General features: G+C 45.9%; 1 protein-coding gene and 1 long non-coding RNA gene across 6 annotated transcripts in view; one reads left to right on the top strand and one right to left on the bottom strand.

The window, feature by feature from the left end:
* The window catches only part of LOC102398273, a 111,962-nt gene that overhangs the window by 78,724 nt on the left and 6,677 nt on the right, over window positions 1-26,561 (top strand). The window lies entirely within an intron of this gene.
* On the bottom strand, window positions 18,247-26,035 carry ALOX15 (arachidonate 15-lipoxygenase). Its single transcript, XM_006060107.4, has 14 exons — window positions 25,895-26,035; window positions 24,298-24,502; window positions 23,956-24,037; window positions 23,747-23,869; window positions 23,486-23,589; window positions 23,143-23,303; window positions 22,140-22,283; window positions 21,771-21,980; window positions 20,130-20,216; window positions 19,876-20,045; window positions 19,580-19,701; window positions 18,911-19,011; window positions 18,621-18,788; window positions 18,247-18,514 (listed from the first exon to the last, which is right to left on the bottom strand). The coding sequence occupies exons 1-14, from the start codon at window positions 26,027-26,029 to the stop codon at window positions 18,335-18,337; spliced, it is 1,992 nt and encodes a 663-aa protein (XP_006060169.3). The 5' UTR covers window positions 26,030-26,035; the 3' UTR covers window positions 18,247-18,334.

The following is a 26,561-nucleotide window of genomic DNA, read 5'->3' on the forward strand; positions in this document are numbered from 1 at the left end:
GCCAACAAAGGTCCGTCTAGTCAAGGCTATGGTTTTTCCTGTGGTCATGTATGGATGTGAGAGTTGGACTGTGAAGAAGGCTGAGTGCCGAAGAATTGATGCTTTTGAACTGTGGTGTTGGAGAAGACTCTTGAGAGTCCCTTGGACTGCAAGGAGATCCAACCAGTCCATTCTGAAGGAGATCAGCCCTGGGATTTCTTTGGAAGGAATGATGCTAAAGCTGAAACTCCAGTACTCTGGCCACCTCATGCGAAGAGTTGACTCATTGGAAAAGACTCTGATGCTGGGAGGGATTGTGGGCAGGAGGAGAAGGGGACGACAGAGGATGAGATGGCTGGATGGTATCACCGACTCGATGGACGTGAGTCTGAGTAAACTCCGGGAGTTGGTGATGGACAAGGAGGCCTGGCGTGCTGTGGTTCATGGGGTCGCAAAGAGTCGGACACGACTGAGTGACTGAACTGAACTGAACTGAACTGGGAAGAAAAAGAGAAAAAGAGCCCTCAGTTCTTAATATCCAATCAGAAAATCTATTTTTTTGATTGAGTAAATAGTTTGTTAGGGTATAATTCTTGCTGATGGAAACTAAACACTTTCTGACGGGCCATAAGCATCTATTGAAAGGGAAAGAAATAGAATGAGTACTTTTGTGCACAAAAAGAAGGAACTAAAGAAGATGGAATAGAAAATGTAGGAGGGGAGTTCCTCTCCTGACATGACACTTTGAGGAGTTCAGTGGACCTAATCTCTAGTGAAACTAGTGCAAATTATTTTTAAATAACAACCATTTAAACTTTCTGGAGGGCTACCCTGGTGGCTCAGTGATGAAGCATCCACCTGCTAATGTTGGAGACATGGTTTTCATCCCTGATCTGGGTAATCTCACATGCCGTGGAGCAACTAAGCCCTTGTGCCACAACTACTGAGCGTGCCCTCTAGATCCAGGGAGCCGCAACTACTGAGCTCACGCACCCCAGAGCCGGGCTTCAGAAGCCACCGCAGTGAGAAACCAATGCACCTCAACTGAAGAGTAGCCCCTACTTGCTGCAACCAGAGAAAGGCCCGTGCAGCAACAAAGACCCAGCACAGCCAAAAATAAATAAATTAAAACTTAAAAAGAGATAAAAACTACTATGTATAAAATAAATAAGCTACAAGGATATATTGTACAGCACAGGGACTACAGCCAAAATAACTGTTCAGTTCAGTTCAGTTCAGTCTCTCAGTCGTGTCCGACCCTTTGCTACACCATGAACCGCAGCACACCAGGCCTCCCTGTCCATCACCAACTCCTGGAGTTTACTCAACTCATGTCCAGTTTAGTCAATGATGCCATCCAAACATCTCATCCTCTGTCATCCCCTTCTCCTCCCGCCTTCTATCTTTCCCAGCATCAGGGTCTTTTCCAATGAGTCAGTTCTTCACATCAGGTGGCCAAAGTATTTGAGTTTCAGCTTCAACATCAGTCCTGCTGTAAATGGAGTTATAATCTATAAACATTCTAAATCACTATCTTGCACACCTGAAAGTAATATAATATTGTAAACCAACTATACCTCATTTTAAGAAGATAAATATTACATACTGATGAGAAAAATAAAATCTATATAATAAACTGTGCAAAACAACTGTTATATTATTAACAAAAATTTACTCAATATTCTTATCTCAAAATACATTCTCCCTACCTCTCCAAAGTGTTTGGATGAGTAAAAGGGAAATTTTTACTCATATGAATTTACATCAAGCCAACTTTTAGTGATCTTAAAAAGCCTCAAACACTTTTTACAGAGACTTTTAATTAAGACATAGAAGAACTTACTTTTAATCAGTAGAAGAAAAAATAAGTGAATCATTTTAATCACTCTAAATTTTAAATCAAGGCAAACCCTCTGGTATATTAAGTTGTTCTGTAAATTTTGGGTAGAAGGTGGCTCTACATAGTGTCCTGGAATTTTCCAAAATGTGAAATAAAAGTACAAAATGATATTTAAGTTTATGGAAGAATTGAGGCTAAAAAATGTAACTTTCTAAATTCCCTATACTTGCTTTATAGGTCAGATAAGTTACATTACACTATTATTTAAGAATATATAAAAGTGTATGTGTGTGTGTTAAGTTGCAACTCTTTGCAACCATATGGACTGTAGCCCACCAGGCTCCTCTGTCCATGGGATTCTCCAGGCAAGAATATTGCACTGGATTACCATGCCCTCCTCTAGGGAATCTTCCCCATCCAGGGATTGAACTTGCATCTTTTACATCTCCTGCATTGGCAGGCAGGTTCTTTACCACTAGCGCCACCTGGGAAGCCCATATGAAAGTATATATGTGTTCAGCTAAATTGGTATTATTTAAATTAAAAAATGCGGATGACTCCCAAATGTGTGTCTAGCATGGAACTTTTGCTGAGCTCCATACATTCATATACAACATCTCTATCTTGCATCAAACTCAAGTTTTCAAAAAATTACTCACTCCTCTCCCTCAACCCCCTCACTCTCACTGTCACCAGATCCTCATGCTCATCTCTACTGATGTCTGGGGCAATGCCACTGCCCTCGACATTCATCCTGGGAATTTTCAAATGACTCTGACTCCTCTCTAACTCTCCTCAGTCACCAAGCCACTTGATTTAGCCTCCTTTGTATTTCTCATGTCTATTTCTTGCCATTCCCCCTCACCTCTCCCTTATTATAATCCCCTATTAGGAATAGGGAAATACTGTCATAACTGGTCTTCCCATTCCAGTATCTTTCTCTAGTCACTAAACCTCTGCCAAGTTGATCTTTCAAATGAGCTGATCTGATGATGACACTCCCATTCTCAGCAATCAACACTGGCTCCCTGCCATCACTGCAACCTCAGAAAATCCCACTACAAGCTAATTACCAATGAATCTTCCTATACCTCAGTTTTTTACTATAAAACGTAGTGCATAGAGATTCTGGAAGATGATATCAGCAGAGGCAGCAATAGATTTTGGATTTTCCTGAATGTTCACATAAAAACAGACAAACAACTACGTATCAAAACCAAAAACCCATTGATTTTTTCTTCTTTTTTCGGCTGTGCTGCATGGTATGCAAGATCTTAGTTCCCTAGCCAGGGATTGAACCCGTGCCCCTTGCAGTGAAAATGCAGACTCCCAACCACTGGACTGACAGGGAAGTCCCCAAAATCCATTGATTTTTACATTTATATTTTTATATTTACTGAAATTTGGACAGCAAGTTGTCCCACAAATCCTGTAATACAAGTGAATTGGGACAAACCACCGAGAGCCACAAGAACTATGAGTTTTCAGCAGCTCATCTGGCGAGAGAACACAGAAGGAAGCAACAGGAAGCCTGACAGCACGACAGATGGGAGCAGGCCAATGTGGGAACAGCAGTTGAAACTAGAGAGGGATTTTTTTTTTTTTTTTCCCTACTCTAATAGCAGGTCAGTGCTCGGGCCTGTGATTAGACCTAAAGGAACTGGAACAGTCCATGGACTCTTGAAACCGACCAAGTAATGCCAGGACAAAGCTTCACACTGAGGAGAAACTCCTTGGACAAGTTCAACAAAGATGAAGGAAAGAAAAGATCCCGATAAAAGTAGGGAAGGGGAACAGATCCAGGAAATCTCAACAATCAAGACACCATGGTTGTGAACATTACAAGAAAAAAAAAAAAAGGTGATCTAGAAAGTTAGAAATGCTAGCTGAGCAGAGCCTCTTCCAATAATACAGGAAAACTAAATTCACATAGAAACGGCAATACAAAGGGAGTGAGGTGAAATGCCATGCAAAGTTACTATAAGGAAAAGAGAGACTAAAGAACAAAACTATTAAAATACACACACAGATGTTTATAGCATCTTTATTCGTAATTACCAAAACTTTGAAGCAACCAAGTTGCCCTTCAGTAGCTGAGTGGATAAATAAACTGTGGTACATTCAGACAGTGGAATATTATTCAGCACTAAAGACAAATAAGCTATCAAGCCATGAAAAGACATGGAGGAACCCCAAATACTTTCACTAAGTAAAAGAAGCCAATCTGAAAAGGCTACATACTGTGTGATTCCAGCTATATAACATTTCAAAAAAGGCAAACCTGTGGACACAGGTTACGATATAAAAATATCATAGTTGCCAGGGATTAGGAAAGAGGAAGGAATGAATAGGTGGATCACAGAGGGTTTTTAGGACAGTGAGAAAACTCTGTATGATACTATAATGATGGATATGTGTCATTATACATCTGTTCAAACCCACAGAATATAATGCCAAGTGTGAGCCCTGATGTAAACTGTGGGCTTTGGGTGACTTCGATGTGTCAGTGTAGGTTCCTCAGTTTTAACAAAAGTAACACTCCGGTGCGGGGTGCTGATAATGGGGGAAGCTGTGCTTGTGTAGGGGTAGGGGTCTATGGGAAATCTCTACTTTCCTCTCAATGTTGCCATGAATCTAAAACTACTCTTAAAAAATTATCTTAAAAAAAAAGTACAAAATAACATCATTACAGAAAATGAAAGAATACCAGAAAGATGATCAAAAACCAGAGCAAGGGGTCAGAACAAATATTAAAACTTATAATCAAGAAAATATTCCTGAAGTAAAAGACATGAGCAAATATGATGCAACATATTATGAGTATAATATATACCTAAGAAAATCAACTTAGAATGACCAGCACTAAGACATGATCTGATAAAATCACTGACTTTTAAAGAAAAAGAAAAGAAGATATTTGATGCATCTAGACAAAAGGCATATGACTTATTAGGGAAGTATAATTAAATTGTCATCAGACCTTTTTAACAGCATAGTAATGTACTATGTCAATTTAGTTAAACTCAAATTTACCTCTGTGGTTCTGGATGAGGGTTGATCAAGAGAGAAATTTGCATAAGATTTGGAATGCTTAAGAGAAAGAGCAGCTATTTTGTTGTTGTTTTCACACTTGGAGGGTTGGAGGAGGGCCCCAGGCACTGTGGCAACTCAAGCAGGTTGCTGCTTGTCTGCTGGCTCACCTTATCGACGTGGGATACCACCTGGGACCACAGCTTCTTCAAATTTCCACCAGATCACTTCCTTCAGATCTTTAACTCCTGGGCCAGCAGAATACAGAGCTCCATGATGAATGCACTAAATTCTCTTGGGGGGCTTCACACCATTGATGCTGACAGTAGAAAGAGATATATACAGGTTCCAGTTTGTCCTCACAAGTTCCAATTTGTCCTTTCTCTCTTCCACTTCACATCTAAGTTTCCATCTGCTAGCTGAGCTGGCTTTTAGAGACTTTAATCTCTATGCTAGTCACAGAGGCAGCAGGCACGCATAGTCTTCTCCAACAGCTCCTTCAATTGTGTAAGGTCTAATTCCTGTATTAATCCCTAATTTTGTATCACTCACAGGATTCTGCTTCTCTGGTTGAATGCTGACTGATACAATCGATGCTTTGTACCAAAAGAAAATGAAGAGATATATTTAAGATGCTCATAGAAAGAAAATGTGAGTTAGGGATTTTAGATCTAACAAAACTGGTTTCAAATATAAAAAGTCTAGACAGACTGTTATCAAAATGCAAGAAGTTGGAGAATACTGTTCCTGTGAGTCCTTCCTAAACTATCCAGTACTAGAAAATGACCTTGAGACAAAACAAAAACAAAATTGCTGGAGAGTCAGAACTGGTGATAAGCATTGAACTGATTGTTACTTGTAGAACAAAATAAGGATTAAAAGGAGGATATTTTAGATTTTTAATTGAAGTAGAGTTGACTTACAATTATTCAAGTGTACAGCAAAGTGATCCAGTGATACACATCTCTATATACTTTTTCAGATTCTTTTAATTATTGCTGCTAGATATTATTGGGCTTCCCTGGTGGCTCAGTTGTTAAAGAATCGGCCTGCAATGCAGGAGACGCAGGTCGATCCCTGGGTCGGGAAAATCCCCCTGGAGAAGGGAAAGGCAACCCACTCCAGTATTCTTGCCTAGTGAATCCCATGGTCAGAGGAGCTGGGTGGGCTACAATCTGAGCAAAGGGTCAGACACAACTGAGCAACTTTCATGTTCACGTTCACAAGACATTGAAATAGGTCCCTGTGCTATACAGTTAATTCTTGTTTATCTATTTTATATCTAGTAATGTGTATCTGTTAATCCCAAATTCCCAATTTATCCCACCACCCTTTTCCCCTTTGGTAACCATTTGTATCATTTTCTTATATTCCACATATAAGTGATATCATATGATATTTGATCTCTCTCTGTTTGGCTTACTTTTCAGTTAGTGTGATAATTTCTAGGTCCATCCATGCTGCTACATATGGTATTTATTATTTTATTCTTTTTATGGCTGAATAGTATAACATTGTATATATGTACCACATCTTCTTTATCCATTCATCTGTTGATGGACATTTAGGTTGCTTCCATGTCTTGGCTGTTGTATATAGCGCTGCTATGAATATGATGTGCATATATCTTTTTGCATTAGAGTTTTCATCTTTATCAGATACATGCCCAGGAATGATTGCAGGATCATAAGGTGGCTCTATTTTTAGTTTTTAAAGGAATCTTCATACTGTTTTCCACAGTGGCTGCACCAACTTACATTCCCACCAACAGTGTAGGAGGGTTCCCTTTTCTCTACACCCTCTCCAGCATTTATTATTTGTAGACGTTTAAATGATGGCTGTTCTGACTGGTGTGTGGTGATACCTCATTATGGTTTTGATTTGCATTTCTCTAATAATTAGCAGTTAAGCGTCTTTTCATGTACGTTAGTGTCTTGAATTTGTACAGCCGTAGAGTTCTGGGTGGGCTATAGGTACTGTTCCAGGCTGGGTGGAGAGGGAAGGGGAGAGACTCAAAGAGACTCACAATGCTAATCTTGGCATTAGCAAATCCAAAGATTATACCTATGGGATGAAAGCTGATAAACCTGCAGGAGTTTCAAAGTAGCTGTACTTGTCATTGGTTCCTATTTCAATATCTAAAGCTGCTGAGTTTATTTCGAGGGTAGCTGGTCACTGACCACAGTCATTCCTACTGTATCATTACTATTAGCAGACCCTGCTCTTCTTCCTTGTTCCTAACCGTATCCATATATGTTAGCTTTGCTAGTCTGGATGGGATGAAATATATACACGGCCTTCCTAAGGTGCCCCCAAAGTCTAGGGTACCTGCTTGTTTACTCCACTCTTTCTTTCCTGGCAAAAGGAATGATGACAACATTAATATAGGCTTGCAAAAAGGATTAAATCTGGATCAGATCAAGTCTCTTGATCTAGCTGCTTGGTTGTGGAAAATACATGGGACAGAGGTGTTGAACTGCACCATCAATAGCCAATCAGCAAAATCCAGTAACTCCACTGGTCAAACAGCCTGGGTTCTCCAACATAAATTATAAGGGTAGGGAAAAGAGGGAAGGAGAAACTATGGAGTAAAGGAGATGGAAAAGACATATCATGTTTAATTAATGAGCATTACTACAGTGTTTACACATGCACACTTGAGTGATAAAACCAAGAAGAAGTGCAATGAAATGATGGCTATAAGAGTCAGTATGTTAGTTACTTTTGAGAGAAAGGTATGTGGGGAGGAAGGAGTTGTGATCAAGGTTGGTTTGTCCTGTTTTGGTCAAACATTAGGGTGACATCTACTCGATTATAAGCATCTCGGTGGTGGCAGAGACCACATGTCAACTCATCTTCACCTCCCAGAGCACAGGGACAGTAAGTAATAAACAATCAATACATATATATTAAGTGAGTGAACATGTTGCTGCTTCTGCTAAGTTACTTCAGTTGTATCCGACTCTGTGCGACCCCATAGATGGCAGCCCACTAGGCTCCTCTGTCCCTGGGATTCTCCAGGCAAGAATACTGGAGTGGGTTGCCATTTCCTTCTCCAATGCATGAAAGTGAAAAGTGAAAGTGAAGTCACTCAGTCGTGCCCAACTCTTAGCGACCCCATGGACTGCAACATAGTAGGCTCCTCCGTCCATGGGATTTTCCAGGCAAGAGTACTGGAGTGGGTTGCCATTGCCTTCTCCGGAGTGAACATGTTATTGGGTTTGTATTTCTTTTGTCTGTCAAGGAAGTATGCCTGGTTTGTTCACAGTTCCATTGGACAGACACCTGTTGCTTTTTTTTTTAGCATGCTTGTCTAATCAGCCCAGCCAGTAGGCAAGGATGTCTAGGGACAAAGTATAATCTTGCTCAGGGCCACACAGCTGATAAGTGCTGTGTGGATCCAGGACTGGACAAAGGAGCCGGCTACAGTCCATGGGTTCACAAAGATTTGGACACGACTGAGCACACACGTTCAATCTTCCTTCTTCCAGGACTAGAACCTAAGCAGTGCAAGTCCAGAGCCTATGTTCTTAACCACCACTCTTCTGAAATCCTGTGATGGAGAGACTGTTGGAAGTGGGAGCCTCTGAGCCCATCAGGAACTCCATTCCTCCTCCTGGGATTTCACGTATCTATTCAGTCACTCAATTTTTGAAAAATGAAATCTTTTTTTTAAATGTAAAAATGTATATACAAAATAAATGCACAATGCTGGTGTTGTTCATTTTGCCCCAGGATTGTGATCACTATGTTAGAGTCCCCAGCCCATCCATAAACTGCAGAAGAAAAATTCAGGCCCTTCTGGCCGCTCTTGTTTTATTCACAGGGAGGCAGGAAGTGTTCAAAGTTCTTAGGCCAGCTCTGAATTCCCCACAGCTGGCCTGTTTCTCTTGGCTTTGTGGGCACCCTGAGGTTCCTCCATCTAGTACTGCTTGGTAGTCAGCAGGTGGCGCACAAAGCTCAAAGTAGGCTAAAGAGCCTTCCTGGATTTGTCAGTTATCTTTTGAAGATGGGGGCTTCCCAGGTGGTGGTGTCAGTCGCTCAGTCCTGTGTGACTGTTTGTGACCACATGGGCTGCAGCACACCAGGCTTCCCTGTCCTTCACCATTTCCTGGAGTTTGCTCAAACTCACGTCCATTGAGTCGATGATGCCATCCAACCATCTCGTCCTCTATCGTCCCCTTTTCCTCCTGCCTTCAATCTTTCCCAGCATCAGCGTCTTTTCTAATGAGTTGGTCCTTTGCATCAGGTGGCCGAAGTATTGGAGCTTCAGCTTCAACATCAGTCCTTCCAGTGAATATTCAGGGTTGATTTCCTTTAGGATTGACTGGTTTGATCTCCTTACTCTCCAAAGAATTCCTAAGAGTCTTCTCCAACACAACAGTTTGAAAGCATCAGATCTTCAGCCCTCAGCCTTCTTTGTGGTCCAACTCTCATATCCACACATGACTACTAGAAAAACCATAACTTTGACAAGACAAATCTTTGTCAGCAAAGTGATGTCTTTGCTTTTTAATGTGCTGTCTGGGTTTGTCATAGCTTTTCTTCCAAGGAGCAAGCACCTTTTAATTTCATTTCTATAGTCACTGTCCACAGTGGTTTTGGAACCCAAGAAAATAAAGTGGAGACAGGGTGATATAGGACAGATAATTCAAGGATGGTTAAATGCCCTGGGACTCAAGCAGTCAGATTCACTTCTCATAGATGAAGTACATTGTCCATCACTGATGGAGGCATTGCTTCTTTTTTTCCCCTTAAGACATACCTATTTATTTTGACTGTGCTCAGTCTTCGTTGCTGCGTGGGCTTTCTTTAGTTGCAGGGAGCAGGGGCTACTAGTTTCGGTGTGCAGGCTTCTCATTGCGGTGGCTTCTCTTGTTTCGGATCATGGCTCCAGAGCTCAGGTTTCAGTAGTTGCAGCTCACGGGCTCTGTGGACTCTAGAGTGCTGGTTCAGTTCTTGTGGTGGACGGGCTTAGTTGCTTCACAGCATATGGGATCTTCCCAGACTAGGGATCAAACCCACATCCCCTGCGTTGGCAGGCAAATTCTCAACCAGTGGACCAGGAGGGAAACCCCAGGAACTGCTTCTTAACTGAGAAGAAAGAGGCTCAAAGTCCAAGTAATGGTGGAAATTCAGGCATCAGGAGTGTGTGCATCTATGGCCCAAGGTAGGATATGAGCAGGATAGATGGGATGGAGAGGACTGGCCCCTTTTGTTGGCTTTACTGTTCCTCCCCAGTCACAAATGCCTCTCTTCAGCTTCCCTATAGCTCAGACGGTAAAGAATCTGCCTGCAATGCAGGAGACCTAGGTTCAATCCCTGGGTCAGGAAGATCCCCTGGAGAAGGAAATGGCAATCCACTCCAGTATTCTTGCCTGGAGAATCCCATGGACAGAGGAGCCTGCTGGGCTACAGTCGGTGGTGTCACAAAGAGTCAGACACCACTAAGTGACTAACACACACACTGTTCCTCCCCAGTCACAAATGCCGCTCTTCAGCTCGTAGTTAAGGATGGATCTACCTTCGCAGAGACCAACATTGTGCCCTGGGATGCTGCGTCTCTGATCCACAACGCCCAGTGGCCCCCTCTCTCCCTCTCAGATCCTGGCCCTGGCTCAGCACCACGTTTCTCTGGCTCCTAGCCTCTGCTTCTGGACTTTGTTCTGAGCTTGGTCCCCAGATATCTGTGTTTCACACACTGTTACCAGGAGATCATGCCTATCAGAGCCAAGCCGGGTGCCCCGAGCCCCAACATCCATTCTGGGTCATGACTGGAATTGCACCACCATGGCCAATGGACTGAATATCTTAGCTTGGTTCTCTGACATAGGTTCTAGCAGTTTAGGTCAGGAGGGCAGATCTTGGGTGGAAAAAGGAATGTCTGAATGCTCTCCGCCAGCCCGGACTGCTTCTCACCCTCAGGGAAACACTGGTGTTTCAACTTTCTAAGCACCCTGCTTCCCCAGTGAGAGCTGTGAATTTTGAATGACTGGTCTGCCTCCAATTGGCCAGAGGAAGTGGATTGAAAGTCCTTATTAACCTTTTCCTGAAGATGCTGCTCCTCCCTGGCTTAGACATGGTGTTACCACCTCACTAGAGGAAGAGCCAGATTTACAATAAGATAATAATTCTCCCTCAGACTCACTCCCCGTCTCACGATAGGTTAGAAATCTGGGAGCCTCACCAAATGTGGAGAGTCACTACTCTCCTTCCTCTGCTCTTTTAGAGTTAACTGCCACCTAATGTTGCATTTTAAAAGCTGCTAGCGGACTTCCCTGGTGGCCCAGTGAATAAGAATCCACCTGCCAATGCAGGGGACCCTTGAGCTGCAGCTACTGAAGCCCATGCGCCCTAGAGCCTGGGCTTCGCCACAAGAGAAGCCACCATATTGAGATGCCTGTGTTCCACAACAAAGAGTAGTCCTCGCTCGCTACAACTAGAGAAAGCACACAGCAGTGAAGACCCAGTGCAACCAAAAAGAAATAAATAATTTTTATGATGATAAGAAGCTGCTAGCCAAGCTCCAAATGCTTTGCTTCAAACACTCTTATGTAATAGAATGTTTATTCGTACCCAAAACAGTTATGTTATAATTCCATGTTATCTTGTATTACTTAGTCAGTTCAGTTATTGCCTGGAAAGAAAGTTCATAGGAACTTTATCTTCTACTCTCCTTGTTAGGTGAAATTCCATAGTTAAGTGCATATCCAAAAAAGGGAGTCAGGCTCCTGGCATTTGTCCTATTAGAGATGAACCTCCCCTCCCCTCCTCTTCACTGGCTTAGACACGATGGAGCCACCTCACTAGAGAAGATCCCATGCAAGAAAACCAACCAACACCTCCCCTCAGTACCCACTCCTCAACAAGAGCCAGTCCTCAGAAAGGGACCAGTGACATGTAAATGTAAACCACACGTAAGTGTGATACCAGATTCTGGAAGAGAAAGTTTGCATATTGAGAAGATCAGAGATATTTTATTTATTACTGTCAACACAATTCCAAGGACTTTTCTGGGAAGCAGATTTTGAGGGCAGCCAGCCAAGGGAAGAGGAGCATTATTTTACATCAAGCTGAAATTGTTGATATAGGTGGGCTTAACAGAAATTCTGAGTTCAGTATGTTGTGTCACATGTGGGTGTGATTCTAACAGCTTGATAGATTGAGCAGTAAATTGCCAGGTACAGTTCTGGGTGATATAAAGGAAGTTTCAGTTCAGTTCAGTTCAGTCGCTCAGTCGTGACCGACTCTTTGCGACCCCACGAATCGCAGCATGCCAGGCCTCCCTGTCCATCACCAACTCCTGGAGTTCACTCAGACTCACGTCCATCCAGTCAGTGATGCCATCCAGCCATCTTCTCCTCTGTTGTCCCCTTCTCCTCCTGCCCACAATCCCTCCCAGCATCAGAGTCTTTTCCAATGAGTCAACTCTTCGCATGAGGTGGCCAAAGTACTGGAGTTTCAGCTTTAGCATCATTCCTTCCAAAGAAATCCCAGGGCTGATCTCCTTCAGAATGGACTGGTTGGATCTCCTTGCAGTCCAAGGGACTCTCAAGAGTCTTCTCCAACACCACAGTTCAAAAGCATCAATTCTTCGGCACTCAGCCTTCTTCACAGTCCAACTCTCACATCCATACATGACCACAGGAAAAACCATAGCCTTGACTAGATGGACCTTTGTTGGCAGAGGCTTTTGAATATGCTGTCTAGGTTGGTCATAACTTTCCTTCCAAGGAGTAAGCGTCTTTTAATTTCATGGCTGCAGTCACCATCTGCAGTGATTTTGGAGCCCAAGAAAATAAAGTCTGACACTGTTTCCACTGTTTCCCCATCTATTTCCCATGAAGTGATGGGACCAGATGCCATGATCTTTGTTTTCTGAATGTTGAGCTTTAAGCCAACTTTTTCACTCTCCACTTTCACTTTCATCAAGAGGCTCTTTAGTTCCTCTTCACTTTCTGCCATAAGGGTGGTGTCATCTGCATATCTGAGGTTATTGATATTTCTCCCAGCAATCTTGATTCCAGCTTGTGTTTCTTCCAGTCCAGCGTTTCTCATGATGTACTCTGCATATAAGTTAAATAAACAGGGTGACAATATACAGCCTTTACGTACTCCTTTTCCTATTTGGAACCAGTCTGTTGTTCCATGTCCAGTTCTAACTGTTGCTTCCTGACCTGCATACAGATTTCTCAAGAGGCAGGTCAAGTGGTCTGGTATTCCCATCTCTTTCAGAATTTTCCACAGTTTATTGTGATCCATACAGTCACAGGCTTTTGCATAGTCAATAAAGCAGAAATAGATGTTTTTCTGGAACTCTCTTGCTTTTTCCACGATCCAGTGGATGTTGGCAATTTGATCTCTGGTTCCTCTGCAAGGTCCCATGCTGGTAAAGAGCAATATTGCATAGGAACCTGGAATGTCAGGTCCATGAATCAAGGCAAATTGGAAGTGGTCAAACAAGAGATGGCAAGAGTGAATGTCGACATTCTAGGAATCAGCGAACTAAAATGGACTGGAATGGGTGAATTTAACTCAGAGGACCATTATATCTACTACTGCGGGCAGGAATTCCTCAGAAGAAACGGAGTAGCCATCATGGTCAACAAGAGAGTCTGAAATGCAGTACTTGGATGCAATCTCAAAAACGACAGAATGATCTCTGTTCGTTTCCAAGGCAAACCATTCAATATCACAGTAATCCAAGTCTATGCCCCAACCAGTAATGCTGAAGAAGCTGAAGTTGAACAGTTCTATGAAGACCTACAAGACCTTTTAGAACTAACACCCAAAAAAGATATCCTTTTCATTATAGGGGACTGGAATGCAAAAGTAGGAAGTCAACAAACACCTGGAGTAACAGGCAAATTTGGCCTTGGAATACGGAATGAAGCAGGGCAGAGACTAATAGAGTTTTGCCAAGAAAATGCACTGGTTATAACAAACACCCTCTTCCAACAACACAAGAGAAGACTCTATACATGGACATCACCAGATGGTCAACACCGAAATCAGATTGATTATTTTCTTTGCAGCCAAAGATGGAGAAGCTCTATACAGTCAACAAAACAAGACCAGGAGCTGACTGTGGCTCAGATCATGAACTCCTTATTGCCAAATTCAGACTTAAATTGAAGAAAGTAGGGAAAACCACTAGACCATTCATGTATGACCTAAATCAAATCCCTTATGATTATACAGTGGAAGTGAGAAATAGATTTAAGGGCCTAGATCTGATAGATAGAGTGCCTGATGAACTATGGACTAAGGTTTGTGACATTGTACAGGAGGCAGGGATCAAGACCATCCCCATGGAAAAGAAATGCAAAAAAAAAAAGCAAAATGGCTGTCTGGGGAGGCCTTACAAATAGCTGTGAAAAGGAAGTTTAGATGCCATAAAACCTGGGCATTTTGCACAGGAAGAAACTAAGACCCCGAGACATAAGAATGCTGGGTTAGTTCCAATATATGTCCCACCCATTCACACGCTATTTCCCTTTATAGGATCCAGAATTTTCTCCCCTACTGAGACTAAGAAATCCATCAGTATGAGAAGCATTGTGTGTGTGTGTGTGTGTGTTCCATCGTGTCAGACTCTGTGACCCCATGGACTATATAGCCCACCAGGCTCCTTGGTCCATGGGATTTTCCAGGCAAGAATACTGGAGTGGGTTGCCATTTCCTCCTCCAGAAGATCTCCCTGACCCAGAGATTGAACCCTAGTCTCCCAAGTCTCCTGCACTGGCAGGCGGATTCTTTAACTGCACACATGAGAAGTGCATGGGAAGCATTGGTTCTTTTAAATAAGTTTTACTGGTTCTCCTAAAAAAAAAAATATGTTACTCAAAAAGATAGCTGGAAGCTATACAATGACCATGCTTTATTTCCTCTGCTCTGTAATTTTTATTTTCACTAGTAGCCTCCATATAAAATAAAACTACCCAGTTACCTCAACTTTGATTTAGATTAAGGTCTCATAAGCAATTAAGAATTTTAGAAAGTACTAGGACTTCCCTAGTGGTCCAGTGGCTAAGACTCCGTGCTCCCAATGCAGGGGGCCCAGGTTCTATCCCTGGTCAGGGAACTAGATCCCACATGCCACAACTAAGAATTCACAGGCCACAAGTAAAGATGTCAAATGCCACAACTAAAACTTGGCAAGGCAAATAAATAAATAAAATTAAAAAAAAGAATTTTAGAAAGTATATAATAATACCATAAAACTAATACCATAAAACATAATCATTATTGACAATAAGCATTCATCAGAAAAATTGTTGGCCTTCAGTTGCTAAGTTGTGTCCGACTCTTTGTAACCCCATGGACTATAGCACACCAGCCTCCTCTGTCCTCCACCATCTCCCAGAGTTTGCTCAAATTCAAGTTTTGATGGAGCTGGTGGTGCTATCTAATGATCTTCTCCTCTGCTGGCTCCTTCTTCTTTTGCCTTCAGCCTTTCCCAGCAACAGGATCAGAAATATATGCCATCTTAAAACTTTCTATCCAGATAGTATAAATGGAATAACTCATAGCTACACATATTTTTCAATTTTATCTAATACTTGTAAGAGCTAGTTTATAAAGATTTATAAAATTTAAATTGTACCAATTTAGTTGAACACATGTATGGTTTAGTCACTAAGTTGTGTCTGACTCTTGCAACGCCATGGACTGTAGCCCTCCAGGCTCCTCTGTCCATGGGATTCTCCAGGCAAGAATACTGGAGTGGGTTGCCATTTCCTTCTCACTTTTATATATTTTTAAATAATAGTGTTGTGTAACTTTTCTGACCTATAAAGCAAATATAGGGAATTTAGAAAGTGACGTTTGTTTTAGCCTTTTAAAAAGACATATCTAGGGGACTTCCCTGGTGGTCCAGTGGTTAAGAATCTGCCTTGTACTGCAGGGGATGTGGGTTCCATCCCTGCTTGAGGAACTATATGTCCCACACGCTGCACAGCATGGCCAAAAATTTTTTAAAAACTTAACAAATAGAACATTGTCAATTTGGTATTATCTCTATCTAGCCCCAGCCTACCTAGTCTTTGCACTTTTCCTTTTTTTTTTTTTTTTAATATTCATTTATTTGGCTACGCTGGGTCTTAGTTTTGGCACAAGGGGTCTTCCATCTTCGTTACAGCACGCAGGATCTTTTTTTTTTCCCTTGAGGCATGTTAATTCTTGCCTCGTGGGCATGAGGGATCTACTTTCCTGACCAGGGACTGAACCAGGGCCCCTAGGTTGAGAGCTTGGGGTCTTAGCCACTGGACCACCAGGAAGTCCTGCCACTTCATCATCTTAGGTTTTTACAAGTGCTCACTGATTTCTTATAATTAAACAAAATAGACACTCTGTTTAACTTGGAAGATTTCATGACCTTTATAATATCTCAAATTCAAAGATACTCCTTTCTGAAGGAAATTATTTTTCTTTGTTATCCTTGAAGTATGTATAGTGTCAATCCTTGGGGGATTGACAACTTTGGCAAGCATACTGTTTTTTTTTAATTAAAGTATAGTTGATTTACAATATTGTGTTAGTTTCAGGTGTATAGCAGAGTGATTCCAGGTTTTTTGGGGTTTTTTTGTAGGTTACATTACATTACTGGTTATTACAAGATATTTGGTGTAATAGCCAGTGCTATATAGCAAATCCTTGTTGCTTATCTATTTTATGGATAGTAGTTTCTATATTTTAATCCTATACTCCTAATTTGTCTCCCCACCTCCCTCTGGCCTCTATGGAGAAGGGGGTGTGGCCTCCAAGGAGAAGGGATGCCTCTGTGGGTGTGACTTCCAGGACCCTGTCATACCCTTACTTACAGTTCTTCTGTGGCTGTTCCCTAAGGGTCAAGCCTAATTTCCTGACGTGAACCACATTGGTCTGGAGACTGCCCCTCTTTCCAGGCAAGAATACTGGAGTGGGTAGCCATTCCCTTCTCCAGGGGATCTTCCTGATCCAGGGATCAAACCTAGGTCTCCTGCACTGCAGGCAGATTCTTTACCATGAGCCACCAGGGAAGCCCCTTTGGGTTGTCCTAGATAGACCCCTTGGAAAAGACCCTGATGCTGAGAAAGATTGAAGGCAGGAGGAGAAGGGGATGACAGAGGATGAGATGGTTGGATGGCATCACCTACTTGATGGACATGAGTTTGAGCAAGCTCCAGGAGTTGATGATGGACAGGGAAGCCTGGCGTGCTGCAGTCCATGGGGTTACAAAGAGTCGGACACAAGTGAACAACTGAACTGAACTGAGATAGACCCATCATTAAACTCTACTCCCACCTCTCCTGTTTATTTCCTAAGAAATTTCAAGAATCAGAAGAAGAAAAGAAGTTTCAAGGATCAGACCCAGCATCACCCACATGTCTTCTGCCAAACTAAACAGAATCAGAAGCAAGAAGCAACTTTGATCGTACTGTAAAGGAAACACTTCTGGCTTGTGTTTACTGTTAGTTTCTATTTTAAAATATCCAGACAATCATATTAAGAAATCAAACTTCCTAGTTTATTTTTCCAAAATTTTAATCAGATACAGAAGTTGGATTTTACCGACTCCTTTGTTGTCGCTTGTTAAAATAATGAGATTTTTAGTACTTTTCCAGCTAATCATTTTTATTTGGTGCTTCTCAACTGATGAAGTGCAAATGGGTTACAGATAAGGATCCTTTGGGAAAAACACTGAGGCCAGATACCTCCAACTGAGAGCAGTTTCTGTCGTTTAACCAGTTTCCTTCCATTGATCATTTTCTAACTGAGTGAGTCATGAAATGAAAATTGTGAGAACTGCTGTGTTAATGTTAATTGCTTCGTGTTGTGTCTGGTTTCAGGATAAGTGGTGAATCCCACCCAGTTAGAAAGCTATGCTATATATTCTTCTGCCAGTATTTGACTTAGGATGTGTGTGTGCATGCTTAGTCACTACAGTTGGTTCCAACTCTTTGTGACCCAATGGACCATAGCCCTCCAGGCTCTGTCCATGGGATTCTCCAGGCAAGACTACTGGAGTAGGTTACCATGCCCTCCTCCAGGGGATCTTCCTCACCCAGGGATCAAACCTGCATCTCCTGCATTGCCAGTGGATTCTTTACCACTGAGCCACTGGGGAAGCCCTTGATTTAGGAGTTTGGACTAAATTCTTTTCTTTCCTTAGTCTAAAATGCCATTTTTCTTGTCATTAAACTCAATTTAGGTTCAAAGTCATACTTGATTCTAAAGGTATAGAGTAATATGTATTATCCCTATTCTATTCTTGAAACTGTATAAATGTGGCTATTACCTGCTCAATGGGAGATCTGAATGATCAAGGAGGAAGGGCGGGGGCAGAGAGGAAGAAATGGGAATGACTTCCCTAGGTGGTGTATCTAAAGTCAGATTTGTTTACAGTGGGTGTGGACAGTGGAAAGGTGATTTGGGAGAAGATGGAAGTTGGGAAGAGGATGGGGTTGGTGGAAAAGGGCTGAAACAACCCACGGCTGGGGCTGCTCATATGGCCACGCTGTTTTCCACCAGGCTGGGCTTCAGGTATTCGTAGGGCCAGTCCAGCTGGGCATTCCGGATCTCTATGTCTTTTTCCAGGGCAGCCAGATCCTCCCTGAACTTCTTTAGCACAGCCTTGGGCTCAGGGCCTGAGAAGTACTCTTCCTCATGCTGACCCAGAGCCACCTGGGACAGAGAGAAAAGGCAGTTGAGAGCTTTACTGGCCCTCAGTTTGGAGTGTCACACCTCCCTGTCCTGACCCCTTCCTCAGGACCCGGTGCCTAGCTCTCACCATGATGGGCTGGCGCCTGCCCAGTTGCCAGGTGATGGACATCTGGAGAGAAGCCTGATGGAAGTTCGGCAGTGTTGCCATCACTTTCTCCAGTGTCACATCCTTGGTGGTCGGTGGCGGCAGCCGCATTGTGCAGGGTGCGTTAGGGACCCAAGAGTACCAGTCCAGCTACAAAGGGCAAATATCTAAACTCACTGTCTGCTAAGCATGAGAATCCCTTAGGCCACCTGCACATGGCCGCCTTCCCCACTCCAGGCACAAATGCCCAGCTGGCCCTCTGTGATAAGTACCTGGCCCAGGTGAGTGGAGGAGTGCTGGCCAGTGCAGGTGAAGATACACATGGTCACAAAGTGGCAAAGCTGGTCCTTGGACTGTAGGGTGACGGGAAACCCTGCAGTGGATACGGAGAGTTAGAAGCTGGGAGGCCAAGGCTAGAGGCAGAGCTCATAGGAACTGAGGAGGAGAATGAGAGGTGAGAAGGAGACCAAGGGCTCTCAGCAACCATGGTGGGGAGTGACTTGAATGTGGGTTGGGGTGGTGGAAGCAGGGAGATTTGGGGGAGGGTCCCACTCAGTGGGGTGCTGGTGCAGCTCACACTGGCTCACAGGGACCAAGGATGTCAAATGTTCAAGTATTAAGCAAGCCAAATGACATCACCCTGGTAGCCACGATGGGACTATTTACACCATGGGGATGGGCAAATGCTACAAATCAGGGCTGTTTGTTTTGTTGTTTTTTCTCAGAGAGCAACCACTGGTCCCACTGCATCTGGGACCTAGAGGGGCTCCCTCTGCACAGGATGGAGACCTGCCTCTAGCTGAGAGGAAAAGGAGTCTGGGAAAGCTTTGGGTGTGTTCATAGGAGTTGGAAATGCTTCTGGAAGGTTCCATAGAAGTAGAGAAGATTCTGGGGAAGTTCTAGGGAAGAGTCACATGTTGGAGTCTTGGGGCTCATCCTACCTCGGTCCTGGGCACCCAGCAGCCCAATCTCAGTGATCTCTCGACACCAGGCCTGCAGCTCAATGTCGTCTCTCACAGACTCGTCCGTCTTATAGTGGAGACTCACAATCCCCTCCACGTAGCTGCCAGTGGAGGGGTCAGGGCGGGAGAGTGGAGGCTGATGACATGGAGCCCCAGGCCCTTTACGGTCCTTACCTACGTGGACAGGCCAGGGCCCGCAGCCCCCTGGCTGGGGCACAGACCTCCTCTTCTCCCAGCCTCCCCCCACCACCAGCCCTGCCTTCCTCCCACCTCACCGAGAGAGAATTTCCCAGATCCTCAGGGCATCTTGGGCATAGAAAGAAGACTTGACTCCCAGGAGCCCCCGGTCAGCCAGGTCATCAGGGGGACAGAAGGAGCTATAGGTTAGAAAGGCTCCTGCTCGCTGGAGCAGCTCCACATGGCCGCCCCCACCTGTGCTCACCACCTGAGGAGCAAAGACAGAGTGGTCAGGCATATCCACCTGCCCTCAGGCCAGAGGGAGCATGAATCCCACTTCCTCTCCTCGTACCTGGTCGAAGACTCCCGAGTCAGAGACCAGCCCAGTCCTGGCCCGGATGTTAATTTCCATGGTGTATCGCAGGTGCGGAATGAGAAGCTGGAGGGAGAGGAACAGGGAAGGACAGGGTCAGAAGACAGCTGTGGCTGGTCCCTGAAGGAAATATGGACTGAAAAGCAGGAAAGGTGCCAAGTCTTCAGGAAAAGCAGACTGAAGTCCAGTAGCCTCTAGACAATAATGTTCTTTGATGATTGAAGGAAGCCATTCTCCTTTTCTCTTCGTGTAAGACCATTCAAGGTCTAGCTCAATGTTTCTCCACTGTTTTTTCATTATCATTTTTCTAAGGAGGCTTCTGAGATTTTTTTTTTTTTTTTGTACTCTCACCTGCCGCATGACATTTAGTGCTACAGATATGCCATCTGTAATGTACTTTATGTATGTATGTCCTTTATATAAAAAATAAGATTTTTTGCCTCCCCCAGAACATGATCTAATCTACTACCTCCAGAACTTCACCCAGTTCCCTCCTCTTTGTCCATTACACTCACTTTCTTTCTGTCCTTCAAACACACCAAGCTTGTTCCTGCCTCAGGAACTGTTTGTTCCTCTGCCTAGAGCAATATGCCCCTTCCTCATCTTATGACTGGCTCCCTTTTTATTATTTATTGATTTTTGGCTGCACTAGGTCTTCCTGGCTGCACTCGGGCTTTCACTAGTTGAGGCAAAGGGGAGCTACTCTCCTTTGGGGAGCAGGGAATTCTCATTGTGATGGCTTCTCTTGTTGTGGGGCATGAGCTCTGGGCACGTGGTCTCAGTAGTTGTGGCCCACGGGCTTACTCCTCAGCATCTTCCTGAACCAATAATTGAACCCATGTCCCCTGCACTGGCAGAGGGATTCTTAATCACTGGACCACCAGGGAAGTCCATCCATATAATTTCATTCTCTCTTCCACCTCCTTAAAGGAGCATTTCCCAACCACCCAGTCTAAACTCACTATCATGTCACCCTGCTCTGATTCTCTGCAGTGGACTCATCACAGCTGATCTATTACAATACTGTCTGTTAGCCCTTAATGGAAATGACAACCCCCAAAGACTAGGACCTTGCCTGTCTTGTTTAGCACTGGTATCTAGAATGCCTTTTTATTTTTTTGTCACGTCAGAGGCTCTCAAGAAAAGTTAATGGATGAACACCCTGTTCTAACTGTAATAAGCCAGGCCGCTCTTGTTGACCTGAGCCCCTGTAACTGGCCTCTGTGTTACTACTATTTGAGAACCCTTCAAAACTGACTGGAAAAAGTCTTCTATATTATTTGCACGGTCCCCTCTTTTTGAGGGAATCCTCAGTCATTTGTATATTCTGTTTATATACTGTATATGTAACTGTGCTTTATACATAAGAAGTGTAAGATTTCTCACTCCCCACCCTTCACCCTCCCACCACTCTCCACCCCATTAGGGAGTCACTTTTATCTCCTCACAAGTGATATTGTTAAAAATGCAGAGCAAGCCACGCTCTCACGTCTTGTTCACTTGACTTTTATTGGTTTTCTCCCCAAACGCTGAGATTCCATGGAAAAGGTGCCTCCAGAGATGGAACCTCACTGTGGGGTAGAGAGTTTGGGGGCAGGGGGAGGCGGTTTAAAGTGTTACCTTGAACATAGGATGTATAGACGGAAGGCACCTCATGGTGGCCACAGCGATGACCTCAGCCATCAAGTGTCCCCTCAGGAGATGAGAGTGCAGCTCATGAAGCTGGAAGTCAGAGCTCCGGACCCAGCATTTGGCCAGGAGCCAGGTCATCGGGGGATCCGTGGGCAGGAAAAGCGGTGGTGGTGGGGACCCCTTGTGTGGCAGTTGGAGCTGGAGCAGGGACAAGAGTTGGGGGAAGGGAGGGGTGAGGGCCAGTGCACAGCAGACTCCCACGCCCCTTGCATGTTTAAACGCTTCCCTCTCTCTCCAAAGTCACTTAGCATTCTCTATCTGACCGCTACCACTCCCCTACAGCCTGGGTTCTCTCACCTGGATGGCCATGGGTAAGAGTTTCCCATCGGGCTGCAGTTTCAGCATAACCAGAGGGGCAGCCACATACTGCTGGGTACACAGGATGACGTTGGCCTTGATCCCATCCAGCAAGGAGAAGTCAGCTTCAAATAGCGTGCCTTGCTGGATGGGGGCAGAGGGCAAGGGCTACATCAACATAAGGCATCTCTTCCTGCCTTGATTCCCTGAAGGAAGAAATAACTAACTTGTTTCCATCACCTATTTAATACTGGGTAATGGTTCCTGTACTTACGGCCTCATATAATTCTTAGGTGCACTTGAATTAGCCCCAGGTTTATGAAAGAGGAAACCGATGATCAGAGAGGATAGATATGCTGCCTGAAGTCACACAGCTTATAATACAGCAGAGCCAAGATTCAAGCTCAAGTCTGTCTCACCCAAAATCTCATGAGTTTTCTCTTTTTTTCAAATATACTGTTATTTGGGGGGAGCTGTGCTGGGTAATTTTAAGGCTCTTAATACTCACTAACACTAAGGCTCTTCCTTGCAGCACCTGGGCTTTCTCTAGTTGCAGCATGCGGGCTTAGTTGCATCACAGCAAGTGATTTCTTAGTTCCCTGACCAAGGTTTGAACACACGTCCCCTGCATTGGAAGGAGGGTTCTTTACCACTAGACCACTAGTAAAGTCTCCTGAGTTTTCTCTCTGAATTGTTCCGTGCTGACCCCATCAAAAACCCCAGCCCTGATCCTGATTCTCTTACTCCACACTCTCCCTAAATCCCGTTATAACTCTTCATTTTGACTCTGTCACCCATCACATTCTCTCCCTCCACAGCATGCTATTCTCATTAGGAGAGGAGAGTATGGAGGGTCACCCCAGGATCAGTCAAGATTTCTACTGTGGAACTCTGTCTTGCCATCTGGCAGCAGGCTGGGTCCACGGTGGACCCTGCAGCAGCACAAACGCTGACCCCACCCCCATGCCTCTGTGCCGTCTCCTGAGGGCTCTTCTGTGCTCACCTGGAGCTCCTTCTCCAGCTCGGCCTGCAGCTCCCCCATCCCTGGAGGAAACTCCAGGCGGGCAGGAAGGCGAACGGAGCGTCTCAGCAACATGGGGTTGGTGCCGTTGAGAAACTGGTACCCAAATAAGGCATCCTCCTTCCAGGAATCCCGCACCCGCTCTGGGGATGGCATTTGTGGAGCTTGCTATGGAATCTGAGCCCCTGGTCCTTCCAACCCCCACCGAACCATTCCCACTTGACCCTAGCCTACCAAGCCTCTGGCCTCCCACCCCTGGTTCCCTAGAATGGGTAGGATCTGGGAGTAAGGGTCTTGGGATAAGTACTGGGGTAGGGGTACTAACCAGCCAGCTTGCTCTGGCCACACCAGAAAATCCTGTTGAAGTCATCCAGACTTTTCCAGCAAGTCAGAATGTTTAAAGAGTCTTTGATGGCTAGGTCTGCCAGCCTTTGAGGAAGGATGGTGAAGAGTTTGTTATTCTCAGAATCCATCTTTACAACCCCATACAGCCCTCTTGGGCTGGTCCAGCCCTGTGAAGTCCACAAGCCTGGACTGACCACTGGACCAGGAAACATCCCTGTCACCCGGCCTGCCTTGTTCTTACCCCTTGGTCAGTGAGGCCTCAAAGTCAATTCTTTTGTCCTCTAGAAATCTCTCATCTACAGGAAGGTCATTTATTGTGGCCCCAGCTATATTCAGAATTAACCCGTCCTTCCAGTTACCCCACCTGCAGTGGAAAAGAAACCAGGCATTGGTACTGGGAAAGGGTCAAGCAGCTCGCGGGTGGGGCCAGGAGGCAGGGGTGGGGCTGACCGGTACAGCTTCCTTCTCTCTGCCAGCTCCTCTTCCCTGTGTTTCTTGAACAGACCTTGAGGGTCATCGACCACAGTGCGACCTGAAAGTGGGGAGAAGGGCACTGGCTATAAGGCTCCTCCTGAGAGCCTCTCCCCTGTCCCTGCCAGGGGACCCTCAGCCCACCCTTGTGGCTGGCCCCTGACCCTTCAGCATCTCTGCCCTCTCCCAGCCTCCACTGCCCTGTGCCAGCTACTGCATCCTGCCTCTTCTGTGACCCCAAAGGCCACGCTCCCTTCTCCCTTCCCCCTTAACTTCTCTCCAGCCCCAGGCGTCTTACACTCCCAAGCCCCCGCGGCTCACCGGTGCCCTCGGGCAGGCTCAGGATGCCATCGCCCTCCACCCAGCGATAGCACGGGAACTTGAACTCGTTCCCACTGGCCCCGGGGCCTTGCACGGAGATCCAGTTGCAGAACCACGCATCATCCGAGAGGAAGTGCCGTTTGCGCAATTTCACAAACAGCAGCCGCCCCAGGTACTCGGACACGTCCACCTGGAATTCCACCTCCTGCCGGAGACAAAAGAGGATCAGCAAGCGGGGCTCTCTGGAAGGGATCCTCGGATGAGCCCTGGACGCCCTTCCCCCTGGGCCTCTGGCAAAGCGGCGCAAAAAGAGCCAGAGAGGAAGCGGGCGCAAGCACCAAGCAGTTGGCTCCACGACCCCATTCTCGGTCATAGAATTCCTCAGCCCCGGGTGAGGTGGGGGACAAAAGATGGAGAGGGGCATGACTCCCCGAAGTCCCTGATTGTGTGGAGCACTGGGCTGCGCCCTGGGCGAGCTCACTGGTAACCAGACAGTTACCGCGTCCCCCTAACCTGTCACCAGGGCCGTGGGCTCAGCACTTGTGGCTCCCCGGCTCTGGAGCACCGACTCCATAGATGTGGCGCAGGGCCTTAGTTGCTCGGAGGCATGTGAGATCTTCCCAGACCAAGGATGGAAGCCAAAGCTCCTGCATTAGCAGGTGGATTCTTTACCACTGGGCCCCCAGGGAAGCCCTGGGGGTGTGTTTTAAGGGTGGGAATGTATTGGGAAGAAATCGCTGACTGCAGAAGGGCTTGGAGCTGGAGCAATGAGGCGGGCGAAGAGGAAGAAGGTGATGTAGTAGGCTCGAGGGAACACTGGCCGTCAGAGTGGGATGGACATCAGGGCACGGATTCGAGAAATGTCTAAGAGACGAACTGGACTACGCTGGATTTTTGGTTAGACGCAGGCGAAAAGAGGCGGAGGCGCGAGTGCACCTGGGAGAAAAAAGGACCGGTTTGGGAGGTGGGAAGAGGGGAGGACCTCACGTGAGCACGGTTCTCTGAAGTGTCCATGGGATAAACGTCGGGTCTGGGGGTCTTGGGGAGAGCCGGATGGGAGATGGAAATCTGGGAATCGGTGGAGGCAAAAAGTAACAGGAGCCAGGGGCGAATACCAGGTAGATGTGATGGGAAAGAGGGTGGGCCGGGAAATAAGAGTGCTCTCAGGCGGCTTCTTCCGTTCTCCCCCGCTTCCCGCGTCCCCATTCGCGCTCCATCCGGGAGATAAAACCTGCAAGGTCGGAGATCTAGCAACCTTACAGATCTGAAATAGCAGCTTCTAAGAAGAGGAAACAGGAGACCGATGTCCGCTCCAAGGACCCCGGAGTTTCCGGAAAAGACCGAGTTCTGAGGAACCACGGGACTATCCCAATTCCAAGCAGGCCGGGCAGAAGAACACTTATTGAGCACTTGCTGTGTGCCGCGTCCCGCACTAAAGCGCTTTACCCAGCGGCCTCCGAGCTCTCTCCGGGCTGGGGGCGTGCGCCAGGAGCCGCTGGGGAAAGCTGGAGGCCATCTGGGGCGCGTCTCTTCTCGGGGACTCGCGGGCCTGGGGTCCAGGGGCGCAGCGGACCCCGCCCGGCTCTGGCCAGCTCACCTTTCCCCTCGCCGGCCGCAGGCGCCACCCGAGCGCCGCCTCCCCGTGCTCGCCGACCAGCCACAGATGCACCTGGTTATTGGAGCCCGCGCAGAACGAGGACCCGGTGGACACGCGGACGCGGTAGAGACCCATCTTGCCCAAAGACGTTTCCCCTCTACTGAGGGGGAAGAAGAGAGGACGCCAAATAACGGGGCGCGAGACCCCGCCCCTCCAAAGCCTTGCGAAGTTCAGGGTGTGGGTGGCAGATCTCCAACCAGCCCGGTCTGGCCATGCTCTGGGGCCCCCACCTCCGCGCCTCCCAGAGCTAAGCCCTGATCTCGAGAAGGCGGGGCCCTGGCAGGGGGCGGGGGGAGTGTAGGGCGCGCAAACCAGTATCTTGGTGGGAGGAAGATGGTAGGCTCAAGCAGATGAGGATTTGGGCAGAAAACCTGAAAGAAGGAATCGATGTATGGCCAGCAGACAGATGATGTGGCTGGAAGCCCCCTCCATTTAAACACACACACACACAAACTCACGAACATGCGTGCCTCCCAAGTTGGCTCACCTCTGCTAAGGGTCGTGCTTAAGGTTGCAAGGGAAGATGGAAAGGGCAAGGAGATGTGGTCATCACAGCATTTGTGTGCCAAGTAGTCCCAGGAAAAGAATAAGAACTGTTCCAAGGACA

Source organism: Bubalus bubalis, chromosome 3 (assembly GCF_019923935.1).
Source record: "Bubalus bubalis isolate 160015118507 breed Murrah chromosome 3, NDDB_SH_1, whole genome shotgun sequence".
In the NCBI taxonomy this organism is placed as follows: domain Eukaryota; kingdom Metazoa; phylum Chordata; class Mammalia; order Artiodactyla; family Bovidae; genus Bubalus; species Bubalus bubalis.

What these genes read in the sequence shown, in the direction of transcription:
- ALOX15 (XM_006060107.4), bottom strand. Translation starts at nt 26,029, where the DNA reads ATGGGTCTCTACCGCGTCCGCGTGTCCACCGGGTCCTCGTTCTGCGCG. An exon ending in ACTCGGGAGTCTTCGACCAG is followed by an intron (nt 20,046 to 20,129) that starts GTACGAGGAGAG and finishes TTTGCTCCTCAG; the next exon opens with GTGGTGAGCACAGGTGGGGG. An exon ending in CCTCCACTCACCTGGGCCAG is followed by an intron (nt 18,789 to 18,910) that starts GTACTTATCACA and finishes TGCCCTTTGTAG; the next exon opens with CTGGACTGGTACTCTTGGGT.